At 36.8% G+C, this 22,182-nt stretch overlaps 1 protein-coding gene across 1 annotated transcript in view; it reads left to right on the plus strand.

Annotated features, from left to right (window-relative positions):
• SIM1 (SIM bHLH transcription factor 1) overlaps nt 1–22,182 on the plus strand; it is a 93,534-nt gene that overhangs the window by 59,853 nt on the left and 11,499 nt on the right. The window contains exon 9 of the mRNA XM_063441311.1: nt 3,347–3,509. Coding sequence (XP_063297381.1) covers nt 3,347–3,509 — 163 coding nt within the window. The remainder of the gene's footprint in view (nt 1–3,346; nt 3,510–22,182) is intronic.

Raw genomic sequence — 22,182 nt, forward strand, 5'->3', positions numbered from 1 at the left:
CTTATCCCCATGCAAGATTTGGCACTAAATAAATAAACTGGGATTAATCTGAGAACAAACCTTCATCAACTATCAAATTAATAGCTACATAATTAAAACATTTTTTCTTAAGACAGAGGTGAGCAGTAATGAATTGAAATGTACATGAAGACGAATGGAAAACCCAGATGGAGGTTTTGGTAGTACCATTTCTTAACAAGGAGAACAATTATGTAAAAAAATAAATAAATAATTATATATATACTATAATATATCATATATTCATTCTCTACTGTGTGTCACCATTAGCAACATATCCACTTATTTAGTGATCTGTTTCATTGACATCATTATCTCTAGACTATCCTAGTCTTAAGACAAGGCCATTGTCTTAAGAAAATTGGGCAGACTAGATGGGCCGTCACATGTTTCAATGTTTCTATGTAGTCATACAGATTCAGTAATGGTAAATAGCATGAGTTACCGAGCTTTCAAAATTAACTGTAAGGTGTAAATCATGCATAATTTGAAAGAACCCAATTTTGAAGCTATGTTTAGAGCATAGGATAGTATATCTCACCTCCTGACATTTGCCCTGTAAATAACTGCAGTTTTACCATTGTGTTTCTGTAAGTAAACATGCCATGTACTGCAGTTCCAGTTTTATTTCTTCCAGGTATGTGGTACTAAGTACTATGTATATATTTTATTGATGAAGTACATATTTTGGACACAGTATTTCTGTATCCAATCATTTCTATATACTCACCATATACTAAATTATAATAATTTCTATCCAGAATAAGGATTTTTTGTTTAAAGAGTAATTCTTGCCATTTAGAGTGAATTCTTGCTGTTTATACAAGCAACAATCTTACCAGTCATGCACACTGCATTCTGATTGCCCCCCAATAAAGTGCAGACCAGTTTTAAGTGGCAAGAAAAAAACAACACCAGAGAACAAGCTTGAAAAACTAGAACAAGTTTCACCAACTAAAGGGAACAAGTTTACTTAACTTAAATAGTATTGTATTTTTAATCTTTACCCTAAAAATAAGACATATAGATTAATTCTGGAGTTAATCTGAATCTTAAAATCTGTATCTTAAAATTAAGACATATACATTATTTCTGGTTCTAAGATGTTCTAAAGGGACGTACGTTCTGTTGGATTTCAAATATTTAGGATATGACATTATTCATAATTAATATTATATTATTCATAATATTGTCATGAATCCACTGAGAATTCCAGAAAAAAATCAAAATTTAGGCCAAAATTGCTAAATTGAAAACATAGCTGTTTTTCCACTTTGGCTGTTGTGGTCTAAAATGTCAAATTTGCTTTAAATTCACTTTGAATTCCCAGCAATTCAAACTTTGATTAATAAAGTTGTGCTCTGGTGCAGAAACACGTGTGAAACAGACTCTACATCATATCACCATACTCTATATCTGACTTCATATATTTAAATAACTAAGATTCTATAGAAAATATTTGTCAATTCGATATTTTTATTGAAAAGTAAGAACAAAATTATAGACATGCATACTTTTATTCATCATGCTGTGATTCGTTGTGTGTATAAGAGCTATTTGCATTTGGCGTACCAGAAAATTGTTTTGGGAGTTTAAATAAAAGAGTATAATGCATATTTAGTCAAGCATTACTGTACTAACGTATTAAATAGATTAGAAATAAATGAAAGCAATTAAGGAACCTGTCTAAGAAATGTAATATATCAGAGACATGAATCAATTGTTTGCACAAAACATTACGACTGGCAGTAGATGAGATTTAATCAAGTATGTGTGTTCTACAACATTTTGTTTAAGAAAAATGATTAACGAACACAGACGAACAGTAATTTCAGTTTTCAGCAATCTATCATGTATAATCTTTCTTTGTTCATGTAAAATGGGCTACCAGTACTACACTGCATCGGGTAAGCCTGTAGCATGGAAAATGAGAATAGATTGCAAACATTTCTTTCCTTTTTTTTGTGTTTTTGTTTTTCTAAATTGATAAGGAAAACAACAAAAAAAAGCCAACATGTAGAAAAAACAAAACAAATACAACACAAACTAGACTTAGAAGAACCTCTTAAAGACATGGCTTCAGAAGTGAAAGTTTCCATCATGTGTCCTTAAGGGAATACTTTGAAAATAATCGTTTTGGCTAGTCCCCTTGTTCAACCTTTGTTATCCCTCTGTTAGTCTTCCAGGTAAAAATTTCCTTTGTTTTACCAAACTACTCATTCTGGACTGTTACTATGGAAGATAGGAAAAATCAGGTTAGAAATGCAGTTTGGTCCTTATCACCACAATGTACTGCTAGAACATGGTTGTCCATCTTATTACATTTTTTTTAAAATAATTGCTTGGCAATTGACACAAAGACCAGTATTCACAGAGTTTTACTGATTCATTATTAGACTAGCCTTGAATATGTGTAGCCCTCTGTGAACTTGGTGTGAGGAGGTACTTTGAAAAGTGTGGGGCTCCATATATCTCTCTGGTGACAGGGGTTCTTGCTGATTTTGGATGAGTTAAAAATAGATAATTGCAGGACACTTAGTGACACAGCAGCCTTGTACTTCTGCCTGCATCCAAGATCATTTATCTACTTTCATTACATTGGAGAACTGTTTACAAACCTTTGTTTTTGTTTTTTTACCTTGTAATTATTGAAAGTAGACCAGAGTTCAATTTTTAAAGCAGATCTTGCAAACCTGGAGTGGTAGATGGAGAATCCTTCCAATTTAGCTATATTGGCCTACAATTTGCAATTTTCCGGCCATTTCCCAATGATTTCATCTTTTGTTACTTTTTTTTTTACTTAACCAGCTAATTGTATGGAATTTACCGGTTTTCCAGCGAAGTTGAAGAATTTGACTATTTTGGTTGAGAATTTGCAATTCTTAGCTGAATTCCCAAAAGCCCTGTATAAATAGAGGTATTTACTAAAAGCATTACAAAACAGTACACCAGGAATTAGTACTTAAGTAGCTCAGGAATTTTAAGTATTTAATAAAAGTAAATTCACAGGATTAACCCTGCCTGTTATACCTGATAGTTATCTGGGTATATTAAGAGATGCCAAAAAACTGACATCTCTTTCTGTACTCACTTATTTATTTGGTTGCAATTTATCTTAGGAATGTTAAAGTGTGCAGATTGAAAACCCACTAAGTATCTTTATAAGGACATTAAAAGAAACCATATATTTCATGTCAATTCATCATATTTTAAAACTAGAAAATCTTCCAGGAACCAAAATATCAGAAAATATATATTTTTTTATATTGTACCTATTTTATTTATCTCATGAATGATTTATCCGTTTTTACGCCACTGTTTTAAACAGGGATACAGAATACAAAGGATTACAGCTGTCATTGGATCAAGTAACCACAAAACCTTCATTTTCTTATGCAAATTCAAATTCAGCCATAAATGACACCAGAAAGACCAGCAAGTCTCGCATCTCCAGTTCAAAGTCTAAATCTCGGACATCACCATACCCACAGGTAGGTGTCATTGATCACTTACCTCTCATTGGCAAAGCTGCCAATTTAAATGGTGAACATATCATGTTTATTCCGCAATCGGTCAGAGATGACTGTTAGACATCAGATCATACAATGCTGAAATAATTCAGTGATACAGTATGTTTGTCTACTTGCTGATTGTTTTCTACAGCATGTAAGACCAGATGTTCTTACATTTGTTATTTGTAAATCGAGTGACGTAAGATGTACACTTTAATAGACTGGTTTAGATATGATTTGAAAGCGGAACTGTCACTTCTCTTGAATAAAACATTTCACATTATCCATTTTCTTTTAAAGTTATATAAAAGATGTAGCACATTACACCACAATCAAGGTTAGTGAAGGCACAGCCAGGGCTCGTAATGCAAATGAAGAGGGGAAGTAGAAAAATTGTTTAATTTCTCCTTATCTCGTTATGCTATAACTGCCACATACAAAGGACATAACGTATAGCAATGGGAATAATAGGGAAGCACCAATTCCAGGAGAGTGGAGTATATACCTACATTTAATATTATTTTTTACACTGCACAAACATATATTTGTTAAATATTTAAAATAAGTAAAAATAATATTATATTGAAATACATTAATGTTGGTAATAAATACAAAATAGATAGAAGCTGAGTTTATGTGAGTTAAAGTGTTATATTATGTTACATCATGTTAGTTATTATCATCAATAAAATACATTGGTCCAGATTAGATGGATAGTTTGAATGATGAATCGGCGTGAGTTGATTGTTCATATATTTTACAGTTGATTCAGGAACAAACGGCTAAATCTAGATCAATCACCATGGAAACCAAAGGAATTTGTTGTTGATTTCTCTATTTAAGAGCTGTGCTCAGAATTGGTCATGCACAGAATTTATTCTCATTTTGGATTTACAAACATTTAAAAACAAAACAAAAAAACAAACCCTCCATAAAAAATATTTTATTATAAAAGCAAATATCAGTGATGTTGATTTGCTGTGTATTCAATATTTAGCCATAATGCCACTTGTATTTTGATGTAGTTTAGTTGATAGGTCCCTTGCAAAACTTAAATAATTTTATGTATTAAACAGTGATCACTGGTCTGTAGGGTTTGTTTTAGTGGAAGTGGAATGTACCAAATAGCAGATCTGTGTATGGATTGTGGCTGCTTTGGTGATCACATGGTGGAACAGATGGATAAAATATATTATGTGAATATAATGAGTGAAGAATGTAGTTGTGTCTTTGCAGTTAAATGAAAGGTCATAATCTCCTTTGTACTAAAACTGCTTTCAATGAGCGCTATTAGAAGAAAACTGTCCAATGTGCTTTTTATCTTCATCATAAATAGAGCAAAGAGACATTAACTCTCAGTGCTAGCAAAGCTGATTAGTCGGGGTCAGTGCAGCATGTATAAAGTGCTTGCATTCACCCAGCCGACCTGTGTTCTTCCTGGTTCTGATGAATGAATGCTGTGCTCATTACATTTATCAGGGAACCACTCTGGCAGTTCTGGGATAATTACTTTCTATGTGTTAAAGAAAATGTTTTATATATATATATATACATATATATAGTCAATACAATGTTAAACAAAAATCTGCACACCAGTCAAGGCATAAGACTTGCTTTTCCTACTTTAGGTGGAAGGGGCTTTCAATCACAATTTTTTCCCCACAACAACTTTTTTTTTATTATATATATATATATGTGTGTGTGTGTGTAAAAAACAGATACAATTTGTATATTGTAATACCTTTTTTATTGGATGAAGATTTTTTTTTAATGGCAAGCTTTCCTCAAAGAAAGGGAGGTTCTCCCGAAAACCTGTCATTTATCTGTTTTTTACATTTACATCAGTGGACTAATATGGCTACAATGTCTACTTGAACAATATATATATATATATTTACACACGCACAAACACACACACATATACAAAAAAGCAACATTTTGGTTCATAGTATATACTTTTATCAAACATTATAACAGTATCTATCCATCATAATTATCCACTTTCGGATCCTATATCAAAATGGAAAATCTAAATTGTTTAAATAAATGAGGGCTCTATAGCACTGCCAATACTAGAGAGTCAGGATACTCCATGTTGGCTTGAAGTCTTTGCCGACCAGACTGTGGTTGCAAACATTTGGTATTTGGTCCTTCAAGGGTAAACAATGTGCTGTTACCAGCCAGATTTTGCATTTACAAGACACTTTTTTCTTGTTCCAGTTAACATGATGGGACTATGCGTTTTAAATCTAGTAAGGCAAAAGGAGAGAGTGACCAGGTGTGATTTTATTAGCATAAAACACAAACCCCTTACCAGGCAAGGAAAGAGCATACTAAAATAGAAATCATATTTTATTATGTGTGTATTTATATTTTAATGTAAAGAGTGCAGTATAAATGCCTTTGTATATATTTTTATATATTATTTTCTATTTATATAATGCCTGAGGAATGTTCTTTTAAACTGAAGAACTGTTTCTACCTCACGTTTTTGTTTTAAGAAAAATAAATGAATCAAAGAGGATTTTTTTTGTCCTCAGGGACTCCAGAGATACAACTGTGTGAATTTCTCTCTGTCTTTTTCTCTTCTTCTCTCATACCGATAGGAGAATGAAAATTACAATGTGGATTATGGGTATTATTATTAGTATTATTTGCCAGCTGGATGGGTTCTGGGTCTTTGAGGTTTAATAGTTGCTTGTGCCAGAGGGCCTGGGTACCCTAATGGCAAATAGGTGTTTTATAGTTTTGTGGATTTGGACTACTTGACCCATTCTTTAACTGCCTCATCACTCAGCTTAGAGGAAGGAGTTAAGAGTATAGGGGAGGGTTTTGGGGGTACTATTAACCCCTTGCTCCCTGTATACCCTGCAGCTCATGCATATCGGAAGAGGGCAGAGTGTGCATGAGTTTTCTTCAGCTTAATATTATTAATTGCTCAACTTTGCACATAAATTGCCTTCCCAATATGGATTTTAACTCTTCCCCTTTGTCAAAGGGGTTAAGAAAAGGCACAGGTCATTACCAGTTTTCCTTTGTTTATAATGGGCTAAGCGGAACAATGTTTTTTTCATTAGTTTCCCTCCACCTGTGTGGAAGAATGACATTAGACCAGAAGACTATCATCATTGGTGTCCATTTCCAATTTTGCAGCTGTTTCTGTTGATACTTTTTTAAATTCATTTTTTTAATAAAAGGTATTTTTTCTCTCGCCAGCGTAAATTTTGTAATAGAGTTCAATGAAAGGGCCAAATATAAAGCATTATGTTTTAAAGTTTATTTGAGGGCACACTGTTATTCCACATTTTCCAGACAGCTTTGTTTCACTAATATGCATTGTAAATGTTTTATTGGTATGTATATGTCAGCCAACTAAGAACATACTATGAAAAGTGTAATATGAGTCGCTTTAGATGAGCAGAACTTCATAGAAACCTGCTCAATGTTAGCTGTCTTCACAATGTCCCACAATGCCATGCTTCACTACTATCTCAACCCACATTATCTCTTTTTAAACCTACGGGTCACCTTGTTTAACACATTTTTTAAATAAAGTTTTACATAACTGAATCATAATCCAGCGAATGCTCTCTATCATTTTGTACTTCTATGCCAAATTATGTACATATTACTCTTCGTAATCTTTACTAATTAAAAATGACTATATAACAAAAAAAAGGTCTCTTAATCAGGAAGTAAGCTTATTAAGAGCAGACGAAAGCACTCATAAAAGCTATTTATAGTTTATTCGTAGTCTGGACTACACACACACACAGAACATTCAGATCTTCCAGTTTGCAGAGGATCTCCTTACTGCTATGTGACTGCTAGTTCTTGCTTACCACTTGCTAATGCTGGGTCCATTCATTGTTGCACCATAGTTTATTTTAGGAACAATTAAGGCACCATTATATATGTTCTATTTATATTATTGATTTAATATTAATATTCTTAATATTCTTTTCCAATCTGTCTTATCGTTTTCTTTTTCACTTTGTGAAAGCACAGATGTAAGGGACATATTTATTTATTACTACATTGTCTGTAAAGCTTTATATCAAACGACATCAATGTGTATATATGGCTATGCAAACGGCATTCAAGAAGCTCTGAAGAAAGCCACCTACAATATGCTGCACCGCAGCTTGCACAAGTAGCTTAATTCATGGGTTTCATGAATGCAGGTCTGCTGTACCAAGTTTGAATAAAAGCGAACTGTGTCTCCCTTCTACTGCATCTCTGAAAGCTGCATAAACGTGTTAGTCTTGTAAATAATTCAGCATAATAGGAATTGCAGTGGAGAAATTCAAGAAGACAATGAGAAAATGATAAAATAGAAATATAGCTCGTAGTCAAACGGAAAGGTTTGTCTCTTTGTCGGGAGCAGTGGCGTCTCTAGGATTCATTTTTAGGGGGGGGAGAGGGCACATGGTGGGCCAGGGACAAAAGTAGGGGGGCTGTTATAAAACATGTATGTATGTATGTATGTGTGTATGTTTGTGTGTATGTTTGTGTGTATGTGTGTGTGTATACACACGCTCCCTTAATCCCCTTGCAAACTGCAGTCTCAGCCAGGTAGGTAATGTGTCACACCTTAGATGTAGCCGCACTGTCTGTATTAGATACTGTTACATGGATCTAATACCAAAATGTGTTTATTGAACATCACTTTTACATTACCTGTACTGTACTCTCTTTTCAACCCCATGGAATGAAGAATCCGTGTCTTTTTGCACCCCCTCCCCCCCCCCCCAGCATCCACGTCTCGGTTCTCCACCCTTTCATGTCTTTTCTCCCCCCTTCTTCCATGTCGTGGATGTCATATGTATTGTATGCAGTGTGTGTATTGAATACATTGTGTGTGTGTAGTCTATGCAGTGTCTGTGTTTGTGTAGTGTAACTAGTGTTTGTGTGGTAGATGCAGTATGTCTAGTGGATGCAGTGTCTGTGTAGTGGATGTAGTGAATGTGCATGTAGTAGTGTCTGTGTAGTGCATGTTGTGTTGGATAAGTGCTAGAGGGTGAGCTGTTTAAATTAAATTGGGCTTAACACACCTCCCTGCTTATTACCTGTGGGCTGGAAGGGGAGAGACAGTGTGTAGGAAGGTGATAGCGCAGGGGGGCAGTGTGTAGAAAGGTGACAGTGTGGGGGTAGTGTATTGGAAGGTGAAGGTGTGGGGGGCAGGGATAACAGTGGGGATGGGCAGAGTAACAGACAACATGCCCTCACTGATACACACTCACTGACTATCATTGTCTCACACACTGTTTAATTAACACACATTCACTGACAGACACACAGTGACACGAACACACTCTCCGAGACACATGCACTTACTAGCATACACACACTCACTAACACACACATACATTCACTGACACACTCACTGACAGACACAGACCTACTGGCAGATACACACTGACAGTCACACACACACACACACACACACACACACAGACTCTCACTGATTTGGCATACAAACATTCACTAACAGACACAGATACACTCACTGACACACACACACACACACACACACACACACAAATTCACTGACAGGCACACAAACACTCAATGACAAACACAGACTCTCACTGATGTGACAGACACTCAGACAGACACATACAAATTCACTGACAGACACACACACATTCTCTCACACACATTCACAATTATACATTTTATTTTAATTTGTCCACTCAGCCTCCCTACCTTTAGGAGAAAAGGAGTGGAGCAGTACCCGGGGTTCAGAGGGGCTGCTGTGAGGCGGGCGACTGTGAGCACATCAGAGGCGCAGAGGGAGCTGTAATCCTCCTGTTCTGCTCCCTCGCGTGTCTACCGATGCAGGGAGCCAAAATATAACAACATATTCTGACTCCCGGTGGCAGTAAATGGCTTACGAGGGAGCAGAGTAGGAGTATTACAGCTCGATCGCCGCCTCTGATGTGCTCACAGCCTCCCGCCTTGGGGGTCCATAAACTGCTTTCTCCAAAACAGGAGGAAGCATTGGGGACATCCATGCGGGTACTTTGGGATAGATGGAGCCTTTAGACACCCTGTGCTAAAAATCACACACACAGACTTACAGTCACACACAGGCAGAGTGTGATGCACACACAGTTACAGTGACACAGAGGCACACAGTCACACACACAGCCACACACACAGTTAAAGTCACACAGAAGCAGACAGTAACATACACAATTACAGTCACACAGAGGCAGACGGTCACACACACACACAGCCACACACACACAGTTACAGTCACACAGAGGCAGACAGTCACACACACACAGTTACAGTCACACATAGGCACACACACACACACATAGTTACAGTCACACACACAGAGGCAGACACAGTCACAGACACACACACGCACAGTTATCTCTGTCCATAATGGGCTGCGTGGAGGCAGTACTGGATGTTAGGAAAGTAGGGACTCCTTGCTGCTTCCACCTTCCTGTGCAGCAGTTACTCCGACCGATGTCTTCTGGGCACCTTTAGCCCCACCCTTCCGTCATTTGGCCCCATCCCCGTCTCACGGTAAACCCTGCCACAATGTGTTTTTTTTTTTTTTTTTTTTTATATTCCTGAGTGGAGGATTCATTTTTCTCCACCAGGGATTATTACAAAAACAAACACATTGCCCTTGTTACAGTGCCTACATTTGGGAAGGCACAAGAGGGGACACGGCATGATGTAGGGGGGCCATGGCCCCCTCTGGAACCACCTAGCGATGCACTGCAGCCTGGAGGCTAAAGCAGATGCATATATAGTTTTACTTTGAATTTTATGTTAAGGAGAAGATTTTACAAACTTATTGGTGTTGGGGTAGGACATGGCAAGAACAGAAGAAAATGATGAGATATTATTAAGACTGATCAGTCTAATGGAAGCATGCGTAATGGATGCCCTCTGATTAGTTTGGTTTAAGAATTACCTATTAAAGAAATAACAGTGTTAATTTATCAGATTATAGATTTAATGTTTATGTTTATGTGGATGTGTATCCATGTCATTATGAATGAGTTTTAAAAATGCCATATTGTTGCTAGGGTTTTTAACTTGCAGTTCTCCAAGTGACCAAAGCTCTGAGAGGTGTTGTTTTATAGTAGCTAGTTAGCTAATAAATTATCTTGGACGGAAAATGAATACACATTGGTTGCACATTTTTCCTGCCTGCCTGATAGCCAGTAATGTATTCTATTTATAGCTCAGCTTGTTTTTCATATTTTATTACAAGATAAAATTCATACCTAAATAGGAAACATGCCTCATTAGGCATAACTACAAACAACAAATCTGCTATGCTAAATTAATTTATTAAAAAGCCAAAATAAACCATGATGTACACTTTTAATTCGGTAATGTAAAATTTAAGTAAAGAATTGTTAAATTAAACATTAACAATAATCTATACATTCTTGTTTTGCTTCTTTTCAATCTGTAACACGTATAGACAAAATTAAAAGATCAGCACAAATTACTTGTTCTCGCTAAAGTTTGTTCGCATTTTATATACAGTATCTTGTGTCACCCAGCAAAATATGGGCTGCATTCTTGCTGCCTACTGTTACATGAATCTAATACCAAAATTAGTGGTGTCCCGAACGGTTCACTGGCGAATAGTTCCTGGCGAACATAGTGTGTTCGCGTTCGCCACGGATGGCGAACATATGCGATGTTCGGTCCGCCCCCTATTTTTTTAATTCAGCCAAATTTACTAATTTACTAATTTACTAGTATTTACTAAAATACTAAATTACTTAGTATTAGTAAATTGTGCCCCTACTCGCAATACCGCGAGTAGGGGTATGTCTATTAAACAGTGAGCAGCCCTGAGCGGCGGGTGGGGGCCCTAAATACGAATAGGGGGGACCTATTGGCATCCCCCCCTGCCCCCACCCCTGAGCGGTGGGTGGGGGCCCTAAATACCAATAGGGGGGGACCTATTGTCCTCCCCCCGCCCCCACCCCTGAGCGGCGGGTGGGGGCCCTAAATACCAATAGGGGGGATCTATTGTCCTCCCCCCGGCCCCCACCCCTGAGCGGCGGGTGGGGGCCCTAAATACCAATGGGGGGACCTATTGTCCTCCCCCCGGCCCCCACCCCTGAGCGGCGGGTGGGGCCCTAAATACCAATAGGGGGGACCTATTGTCCTCCCCCTTGCCCCCACCCCTGAGCGGCGGGTGGGGGCTCTAAAAAAAATGTCCCCCTCAGGTGACTAGGGGTCCCCAAACCCCTAGTCACCCCCTCCCCCCCCCAAAAAAAATGGTCCCCCTACCTACCCCCCTCACCCTAAAAATAATGAGGGGAGAGTCAATAAAGCTAAAAACCTGTAAAGAAATAAAAATAAACTTACCATTAGATGTCTTAATTTTTCTAAAATCTTCTTTCTTCAGCACTCAAAAAGGCCAAATAAAAAGCCAATATAACCGTCGCACTTTAAAAAAAAACAAAAAAAAACGAGCGCAAAAAAAATTAATCCTTCTTCACCCTTCGAGGGCACGCCGCGTACTGAGCTCCGCAGGGCAGGTCAAGGCTTATAAATAAGGGGGGGGGGACCTATTGTCCTCCCCCCCGGCCCCCACCCCTGATCGGCGGGTGGGGGTCCTAAATACCAATGGGGCGGACCTATTGTCCTCCTCCCGGCCCCCACCCATGAGCGGCAGGTGGGGGCCCTAAATACCAATAGGGGGGGACCTATTGTCCTCCCCCCGGCCCCCACCAATGAGCGGTGGGTGGGGGCCCATCACTATTGTGGCTAGAAAGAGTCCCTGTGGGTTTTAAAATTCGTCTGCCTATTGAAGTCTATGGCGGTTCGCCGGGTTCGCCCGTTCGCGAACATTTGCGGAAGTTCGCATTCGCCGTTCGCGACGGCAAATTTCATGTTCACGACATCACTAACCAAAATGTGTTTATTGAATATCACTTTTTCATTACCTGTACTGTACTCTCTTTTCTACATGTCGGTACAAAACTCAAAACTAAAAATAAAGTTTGTTAAAAAATAAAAGATCAAGAGAAAATTAAGAATGGACTACAACTCAGATAATGTGCCCTGTGTGGTACCCTGCTCTGGTCTCAAGCTAGTTTTACTTACTTGTGCCATTACAGAGAGAACCTTTCATTTGCATATCAGACTGTTCCTACCCAAATGGTAATCTGGATATGGAACCTCTTGTTCACTGTGCCTACAGGCCTACAGGGATATCAACCACAGCTCCCTGATGAGAACCAACCAAGCCAAAATAATCATCTGGGGCAGGTGGTGCAGATAGAGTCTGTCAAAATTTCACATCTGGGCTGTCCTTTTTGTGGGATTGGTCTGGTATACAGATTTGTCAGATTCTCTTTGCGATGGTACAAGTTGAGCAAAACTAGCTTGAGATCTGAGTGAGAACCCACTGTTTGACTTGTTATCTATTCTCAGTATTCTCTTTGATTTGATTTGTATAGTATAGGCAGGGCTGGTGCAATGATTTTTGGCTGCACAGGTGAAGATGCATTTTGCCATCCCCTTACAATTCATTTTCACCTGTCTGTCTCTTAAACTCCCCCTTTTTCCTTTCCCACCCATCCTTTGCGTGTCTCATAGACCCTCCTCTCTGAGTCTATCCTACTCCCCTTTTCCTTCTATTTTGGGTCTGACCTCCAGCTGTAGCTTGACCTTGTGGACTGCAGTAGAGAATCTGCTTGCTGCTCACAGTGAGCAGCTTCAACGCAAACCAGGTAGAGGATAAAGAAGATTCTCTACCGGAGTCCGCAAAGGCCACGCTACAGAGAGTGACTGGTGGACATTGCACCCCTGGAATGGTGTGCCCTAAGCAATAGTGCTGGCCCTGATTGTAGATATTTGGCACAATAAGCAAAACTAGAGACCATTTACATTGTAATATCAAGTCCCTCTCACCTCCCTCTCTCACATTTACCAACTTTTACTTGTTTCACTTTTACTTGAATAGCTAGATCTTTATCTAGAAAGTCCTTTATAATGCTTGAACAAGATGACCACATACCTGTGAAGAATGTGGATAAAAAGAGTGATATTGTGATACTTGACACCAGTGATCACATAATTACATAGGCTGAAAAGGTTTGTGTTGATCACATGTGTTTCTTCTGTTAATCCAAAAAAAGGCAAAAAACTGTTTGCAATTTTGCAACAACTAGGAATAAATATCTTCTCCACCCCAGAATGGCTGTCAGATCTCTCCTTGAATTGAGAAACTGTACCCCACATTTTCAATATTATATCCCTGATTGATGTTTTTGCAAGAATGTGTCCAGTTGCTTAAAAATATGTACAGAATTAGATAAAACCACATCTTCAGGCATATAATTCTACATCCTTATTGTTCTTACTGTAAAGAACCCTTTCCTCTGCCTTGGATTAAAACTCTTTTTTCCAGTCTAAATGAATGATCGTGTGTCCTATTATAGTCCTATGAATTAATAGATTTCCAGACAATGTTTTGTATAGGCCGCAAATATATTTGTATAATGTTATTATATTCATCCTCATGTGCCATTTTTCTAAACTAAACAGATTTTTTTAGCCTTTCTTCACAATTAAGATCTTCCATATCCCTTTTCCCAGTTCCTTATTAATATCCTTACGTAGAACAGATGCCCTCCAACTTTCTGGCCATTCTGTTCCCCAGCACAACAGACCCTTTTCCGTTTAGGTGCAATCCATCACGGCTACAGACATTGTTCCTAAGCACAAAAAGAAACAAGTGTATAAAATACTAAAACCCTTCTTCCTACATCCCGACTTCAGCCATGCATTCAGCTCCAAGACTTTCCCCTGTAGCACGTGGCACAGGTAATATCTCTTAAAATACTACCTTTGAGGTAATTTTCTTCAGTTTATTTGATAATTATCTGAATCCTTCTTTAGGACTTTCCATCTTCCTCTGACTTTGCCATTAATGCCTATATGTACATTGACAGCTGGGACATCTTCTCCCAATAACCCATCCACACTGTCAGCAATATGCTGGACCCAAGTACCTGGGAGACAAACTGTCCAGTTGAGGTTATCTGTCTATATGTCTACACTTTGAGTAATAGAGTCTCCTATCACCGCAACCTGTAAAACCTTTCTTACATTCTCAGTCCCACCCATATTATAGGGGTGCTCCACCAGCTGTTAAAGAACAGAATTCTCCAGTACAGCCACTCCTGAGCTGATTCTACATTTAAATGAGCAAGTCTGCTAGGATGCCCAAAATCAGCACTAGCCACGCCTTTCTTCTTCCCTCCCACAGCTACCACACGTAACTACCATACAATATGCTGAGTAGGTGTCATCTACACCTCTACAATTGTGCAACAAGAAGCTTTAATAGTTGTTCTTCGTGGCTCCAACTGATGTAGTGAAGCCCACTTTAAGCATATTAGCCAAACAGTTGGAAAATGTATAGATTGTTACTTAACGTCATGTTCAGCCCCCACCTCCCCCCATGAAGAGACATTTTGGGGAAAGAATGACTTTGTACAATGTATACATTGTGTGTGTACTTGCCTGATGTTGACTTTGTCATCCACATATTTTTGTGGATTTCACAGTTGCTTTGATCTGTCAAAATCTTTTTCTGCAATCCGTACAGGTTACACATAATTCTAGACTGCATATATATTATCTGAATAAAAAAAACCTTAAAAAAGTGTGTTTCAGCTGCAGAAAACCCTCTCTGTCATGCTAGACTAGATTGCATAGTGTAAAAATCCAACCATGACTTTATTACAAAGATTGAATTGGTCTGAGAGAGCTCACTCTACAAATACTTTCTGAAAAACTGTTTCAGGAATGAATTCACTTTAAAGCAAGAACTGTGAAAAGGTCAGAGAAAAAGAAAGTTTGCAAAGAAAAAAATCAATAAAGGGGTGGGAGAGACCCAGAGGGTGAGGGGGACCCAAGGACCCTATAGAGCCAGGAAAACGAGTATGTTTTTCTGGCACTATAGTGGTCCTTTAAGTATTAACCTCCAAAGGACCAATGGTAATCTGTGCTGTTGTAACAATATGATCTTAAATAGAATGCTTTACACATTGTAACAGTAAGGATATGTAGAGATACCAATAATACATGAGAAGGGGAATCCATATTGTTGTGCTGGTTCCTAAAGGGCTAAGCAATCTGACTGATATAGTTATTCTGTAAGTATAACAGTACTGCTTTTAAGTTTTTTAATGTTGCTTTACAGTTTTTTTTTAATCAGCCCCTGCTTTAATTATGAAGCCGGAGCTGATGGGTCCTGCATCTTTTTAGCAGGTAGATGGGCTACTGTTTACCACCAACCCAGTGATTTCACACCCTCTTCAGTGCACAACTCTGCAGTGCTGTATTTTAGAGCAAATGTGACAAGACCAAAAGGTACTTTTTAAATCTTCATTTTGTCTTTCTATATATTATATTGTGCAGTGGCACATTTTTGCATAGTCTGTTAGCTGTTTTTTATACTTGGTATGATATAACTTGCTCCCAACTGTGGTGTTCTGTAGAATATATTTTTTTTAGGAAATAAATATTACTGTCGATAGTATTAGTAGAACTCTACTTGTATCAGATCATTACATTAGAAGAAAGAAGAAACTTGCAGTGGCAAACATATGGTAACCATAACACCAGTTGTGATATTTGTGGAAATCCTGCAGCCACATGTGTAGAGAACATAAATAAACTGATAAGCCTTCTCCTTGTGACACATAAAGAACAAAGCTCAAACGTAAATCATTAAATGAGTAAACAAACAAATAATTAAAAACGGGATGCAAGCAACAAATGCGCAATAAAATGAAAGAATGTGAAGTAAAGTAAAAGAAGCTATGATATATTTTGAACTGCAATATACTCTGTAAATTTGAAAAAAAATACTTAAATATCCATAGAAATGAGAAATAACTTAATTGAAGTGGGGTAAAAATACAAATGAATGCAAATAGTACAACATTATTGTTATGTAGTTTTGTATATACCCCAAAATAGATTTTACAAGCACCCCCCTTCTTTGGCAACCATGCGGATAGTAAAAGGAATATGAGAGGCAAAAAAGGCTTCCACTACAGAAAAGTTGGCATAACCTCTCACGCGGAATACTTAAGCCTATGACTAAGTGCCCCTTAAAGTGACACGTGTAATTATTTTTTGGTTCCTTTTTTTTTACAAAAGTTCATTTTACATTTTGATCTTTGGAGCATGGGTGTGCGGATTTAACTTCTCCATATTCCTCTCTTATAAGATGCATACTCTATACTGCACAGATTTCCGTGTCCTTTGTTTCCAGCTGAGTATGAGTGCTAATATAACAACAGGTGTTCATGCTGCTTCTGTTTTTTGTTTGCTATTTTGGTATAAAAAATGTGGATGGATAGACAAGAGTGGGGTGTCCATTATCTTGATCTTGGATTATCCAAGCACTGTGATTTTCAGTAGGACAAATAGTAGAGTGCCTTATACTTTTGAAAATTAATATTCTTTTAAACGCATATACTATTTGGCCTTTTTACGATTTCCCTCTTTTGTCTATATGTATCTACTGGGACTTTCTACCTAACTGAATTAGATTTTTGTGTGGACAAGTGAAAGGCAGGTGGACATGGTTTAGTATCATTGACAGAATTCCTTTCCAGAAGAGTGACCTGTTATAGAGTACCGGGGCATTGGATACAGTATAATCTTTTTAATATGGTGATTATAGTTCAGACCTCCTTAGAACACTAAGGGGCCCTAAGTATACCCAAACAACCCACAAAATGGAAAAGGAGTTGGGGGTATCAGCTTAGTCTAATGTGTATTATCATTAACCTACACCCTACTGTGCAAGTAGTATAGAATAGGAACATTATATGACATGAAACCCCTAATTAGAGGGACATGAAACCCATTTGTTTTTCTTCTGACTGTCCATTCCTTTGAACATTGGTTTGATGTTTGGTAGGGGTTTTGATGACTCCTACTTGTGATTTTTCATTGTAGCGTTCTTTAAGATAGGACATCAGGAGCAGCTGAACTGAAATGCCCCACCTAAAAGACTAACAAAGCTCGAATTTCCAAGTCAAATACCTGTAGATCGCTAGTTTGTTACATTTGTGTATTAATTATTTGCTACAATAAGTTCATTAGTGCAGTATTACGGTTTATTACATTTTTGTATTTTTGTTTTCTAGAAGTAATATTCGAAAATCACTGTCTAGTTTTAACCTGCAACATGTAATACCTTTGCTGTATAGTAATTTTAAAATGTTATTGTATTACAATTACCTTTTGCTCTTCAAACATACCTGCTGTGCAAACAATTTTTATTATTTATTAATTCACCAAAATGTATATAGTGATTTGATCTAGAGATAATAATTACTAATCATAGATATGAAATACATATTTATTATGAAGTCACTGCATAGTTTTTAAATAGTTTCTTTATTATCAGTTGTGCATACAAGTTTTAAATCCAAAGCTTAAAATATGGTTAGTAAAAAAAATAAAAAAATAACTCCACATGTTTTGTGAGATCCTGGTGACGGACTGGACTAACATTTCAGTTTCTAAATTCCACCCGTAACCTATATCAGATGGTTTAAACTTGGCCTGTTCCCGTCACATTTGCATTCATGTTGAAGGATTTATATCAAAGAGTGATTAATAAATACCTTTTAAACTTGAGCAGAAACCTTTGATAAATGCTCATCTTTACATCAACTTTAAACACATATTTTATGGGATGTAAATTCTAAAGGATTTAGCCTTATGTTAAGACCTTCTATGTGTCACAAATGTCTTTTCAAACCAGTTTCTTTGAACTGCCATAATATTTTCATACATTACATTCATCCATAAATTATGAAGGGGACAGTATATCTATGCCTCTAGGTTAAGTTCAAAAGGCCCATTCTTGTAGCTGTTTTGGTTCAATAGTACAGTTGAGACAGTTACCCTGGTAGAGATAGCTACAGTTGCTAGAGTTAATCAGTGCATGCGATTCTAAAGTAAATGTACTATTAACCAGGTTTTCTCTGAAACGGGATGCAAATGCACATGTAATTCTTTACATTTAAAATATACTTTTTTTCTTTATTATTATTTTGTTTTTTGAGACGGACATTTCAGTAATATAAAGACCACTAAAGTCACCCAGACCATTGCTAATTAAGTGGTCTGGCTGCACTGGCCTTGTAGTTCTAACCCTTTAATGTAATATATTACTGTCTTGTAGAAATCGGATTAAATACACCTTTAGTGTATGTCTTTCTGACAGCCACAAGAGGCGCTTTCTTCTCCAGAACCGAGTCAAACTAGGTTTTATAATCAAATGCTGCTGATAGCAGCATTTGATTGGAGGTGTGCACATGTATATCTAAAATTCAATGCTTTAAAGCACTGGTTTGGATGAGTTCATATAAGAAGTCAGCAGGCGATGGAGGCAGAGTTGGCTGCTACAGCGGCAGAGTCTCATTGCTGGAAACAATGTGAGTTAATTTAATTTAACTTTAAATACACGGCACAAAAGGGGTGGACAGTGCTACACGGAACCTATAGTCCTTAAAAAACTATTTTATATTACAATGTTATTTTCTGGACTATAGATCCCTTTTAAGCAATGTGTTCCAAATTTGGTGTCCGGAAGATTAAGGTATTTCTGTAGAAAAGAATCTCAATCACTCCAGTCAGTTTGCTCTCCTGGAAGAAAAGTGCCATCTATCCCCAGTGGTATGAGAATAATATAATAAGTATACAGAACACGCATACCAGGATATGTTTATATACTTGTAAGTTAAAACATGCATAAATCCTGCAATAAATCATTTAGTTTCTGTAATCAATTAGCATGTATGTGAAATCCTCATTATTACTATTTTTTGCCTAAAGTTGAGTTTGCTTGTTTTTCATTGTGAGTATTTTTTTCTGTGATTTAAAAAAAAAACAACTAATTTAGTATTAAATGATATAGTTAAACTTTAATTTTGGTATTCATTTTTTACTGATTTATTTTTATTATGAAATAAAAAACATTCTAGGAACCAGTTATATATAATCATGTACCATCTAGTGTTCACTTGTTATAAACGATTGGGAATTACTGGTTTTATGTGGTTATTTTGTAAATATATCCTCTTTTAATATAGGCACAGAGAATGCTGTAACATTTTACTACATTTTTAGCTCACACAGAAAACTACGTGTACAGATAGATAATAATTGTACATTTAGAATATATGGGATATCTAATTAGCGATATTTGTATTTTACAAAACGTTTGCTCTGATTTTATTTGGTTTGTCCTTGCATTCTGCAGAGAGATATATGGTCTGTATCATGGTAGGCTTCTTTTAGTAAAAGCAATTATGGGGAAAATGTAAATATGAAGCAGTGAGGATCCTTTGTGGTTACCATTGTGATTTCTCCAGTTGCAACACTTTCAAAAATGTTTTATTAAACTTCTTCAAACTTTTTGAACAATAACAAAGGGAAGGGGTTCCGAGTAAAAAAAAAAAAGAAGGGCAGAGGGTTTTCCACCCACAATAATACAAATATATAATGGAAATATCACATCGCAGAATAGACATTTAAAAACCTAATCCAGTTAAAAAATAAATAAAGTAATAGCCAATACATTTCAAACATTTTTGAATCCTAAGTCATAGTTATAAGAGAGATTTCTTTTTGAATACTATTCCAATGTATCCAAATAGTATTGCAACTGAGTGGATAGGGTAGAGGACTGTCTAAGAACCAGTTCATACCTTTATTTCCCAGTACTAGAGAGAGTGCTTCTCAAAATGGAATAATTCTGGATTATGTGCTTTTAGACGAATGACCATGAGAACTAATGCAGTCATTCAGCTAAATGCTGTACATTTAGAACTTTGTCTTAAAATTGCTCTTGGTTTGCCTTGAATACGATCTAGTGGAGGAAATGCATAAAAGTGTTCTGTTCCAAGAAGTGAAAATATAAAGGGAAGAGGAGACTCCAACGTGTCAGCTGATTCCAGTGGTTTCCATGGCGATTGCCTGACTTTTAATACTTTTTAGAACAGCACACTATGTTAAACCTCTCCTGAAGCCTTTATTAATACAACTAAGTGTTTTAGTAGTTTATTGTAGGATTGGCATGTCTGAGAATGTTCCAACAGTCTTTTGGTTTAGCAGCAATTCACCAGACCACAGAGGTAGCACATGAAATGCCAGGACGAAGTTGACTTTTAAGTGTGCAATATGGAGTACAAATTTTATAGTAATAAAAATTGAAAAATAATAATAAAAAAAAAGGATAATTGAGATCCCTGCATTTATTTAATCTCTATGAAATGCAGTTTCTTCAGCTGTCTTCGAGGTGGCTGAAAAACTCTGCTTCACCCATAGTTTCCTAAAGAGAATTTTTGCACAGCCTATACCTCCTTCCACATTAGGGTTATACAGACATTGTAGTTCATCTGTGGATGAGATAATTCGCTTAACTCAAAATCTGTTTGAGGTCGTAATTCAAGAATTAGACCAAAATATATATGGACAAGGCTATAAAAGTCACAATGTTTTCCTATTATCTATTATGTTTTTCTTTTATCTTGCATGTGGCTATTATATGAAGTGATTGTGGCCACATGTGCTCGCTTATAAAAAAAAATAGAGAGTGTTAGGAGAAAGCCCTTATAGAAACGTATTAAAGTGCATGATACCTGTAATGACATCACATAAGACTAATTTATAGGAAGCTCTTGGGTCAATTTAATTAATGGACAGGGGGTGCTACTTAGCATTTATAACTTTTATTCTGGACTCTTTAAGTAGATCATTTCTTCCCATTTTAGGAGTTGCTTTGTTTTTTGCTTAGCCCCCAACAACTGCTAGAGGTGGGAGCTCCCCTTCCGCCCCTTTACAAGAAGTGGGACTGTTAAAGCCAATACTACATCGATTTGCCCAGATCATTCACTGCAAGTAACATTCAACTGAGTAGTTAGACGTGTATGTATAATTATATAATTTTTTGCATTAGCTGTACAATTCCCTGCTTGATAACAGGTATGTAGGGTTCATTTAGTAGTACCACATACCAATGGCAACTTTTATGAACAAAACATCATGACCTCAATTAAATAGGCTTTCGAAATCATTTAATATTGTTAGAAAAACTTTCCAATTTACTGTATATACTCGAGTATAAGTCGACCCGAATATAAGTCGAGACCCCTAATTTTACCCCAAAAAACTGGGAAAACTTATTGACTCAAGTATAAGACTAGGGTGGGAAATGCAGCAGCTACTGGTAAATTTCTAAATAAAATTATATCCCCCCAAAATTATATTAATTGAAGATTTATTTACAGTGTGTGTATATAATGAATGCAGTGTGTGTGTGTGTATATAATGCAGTGTGTTTGTATGAATGCGGTGTGTGTGTGTGTGTATGAATGCAGTGTGTGTGTGTGTATGAGTGCAGTGTGTGTGTGTGTATGAGTGCAGTGTGTGTGTGATGCAGAGCCTTGGTAGGGGGTGGGCATTTTTTTTGAATTATTATTATTTTAATATTTTTTGTTATTTGTTACATTATTTATATTTTATTTTTACATTATTATTTTTTTAAAATATTATTAATATTTTAATATTTTATTTAAAATGTTATGTTATTTTTTTTCCGTCTCCCCTCCCT

Source organism: Pelobates fuscus, chromosome 2, assembly GCF_036172605.1.
Source record: "Pelobates fuscus isolate aPelFus1 chromosome 2, aPelFus1.pri, whole genome shotgun sequence".
Classification (NCBI taxonomy): Eukaryota; Metazoa; Chordata; class Amphibia; order Anura; family Pelobatidae; genus Pelobates; species Pelobates fuscus.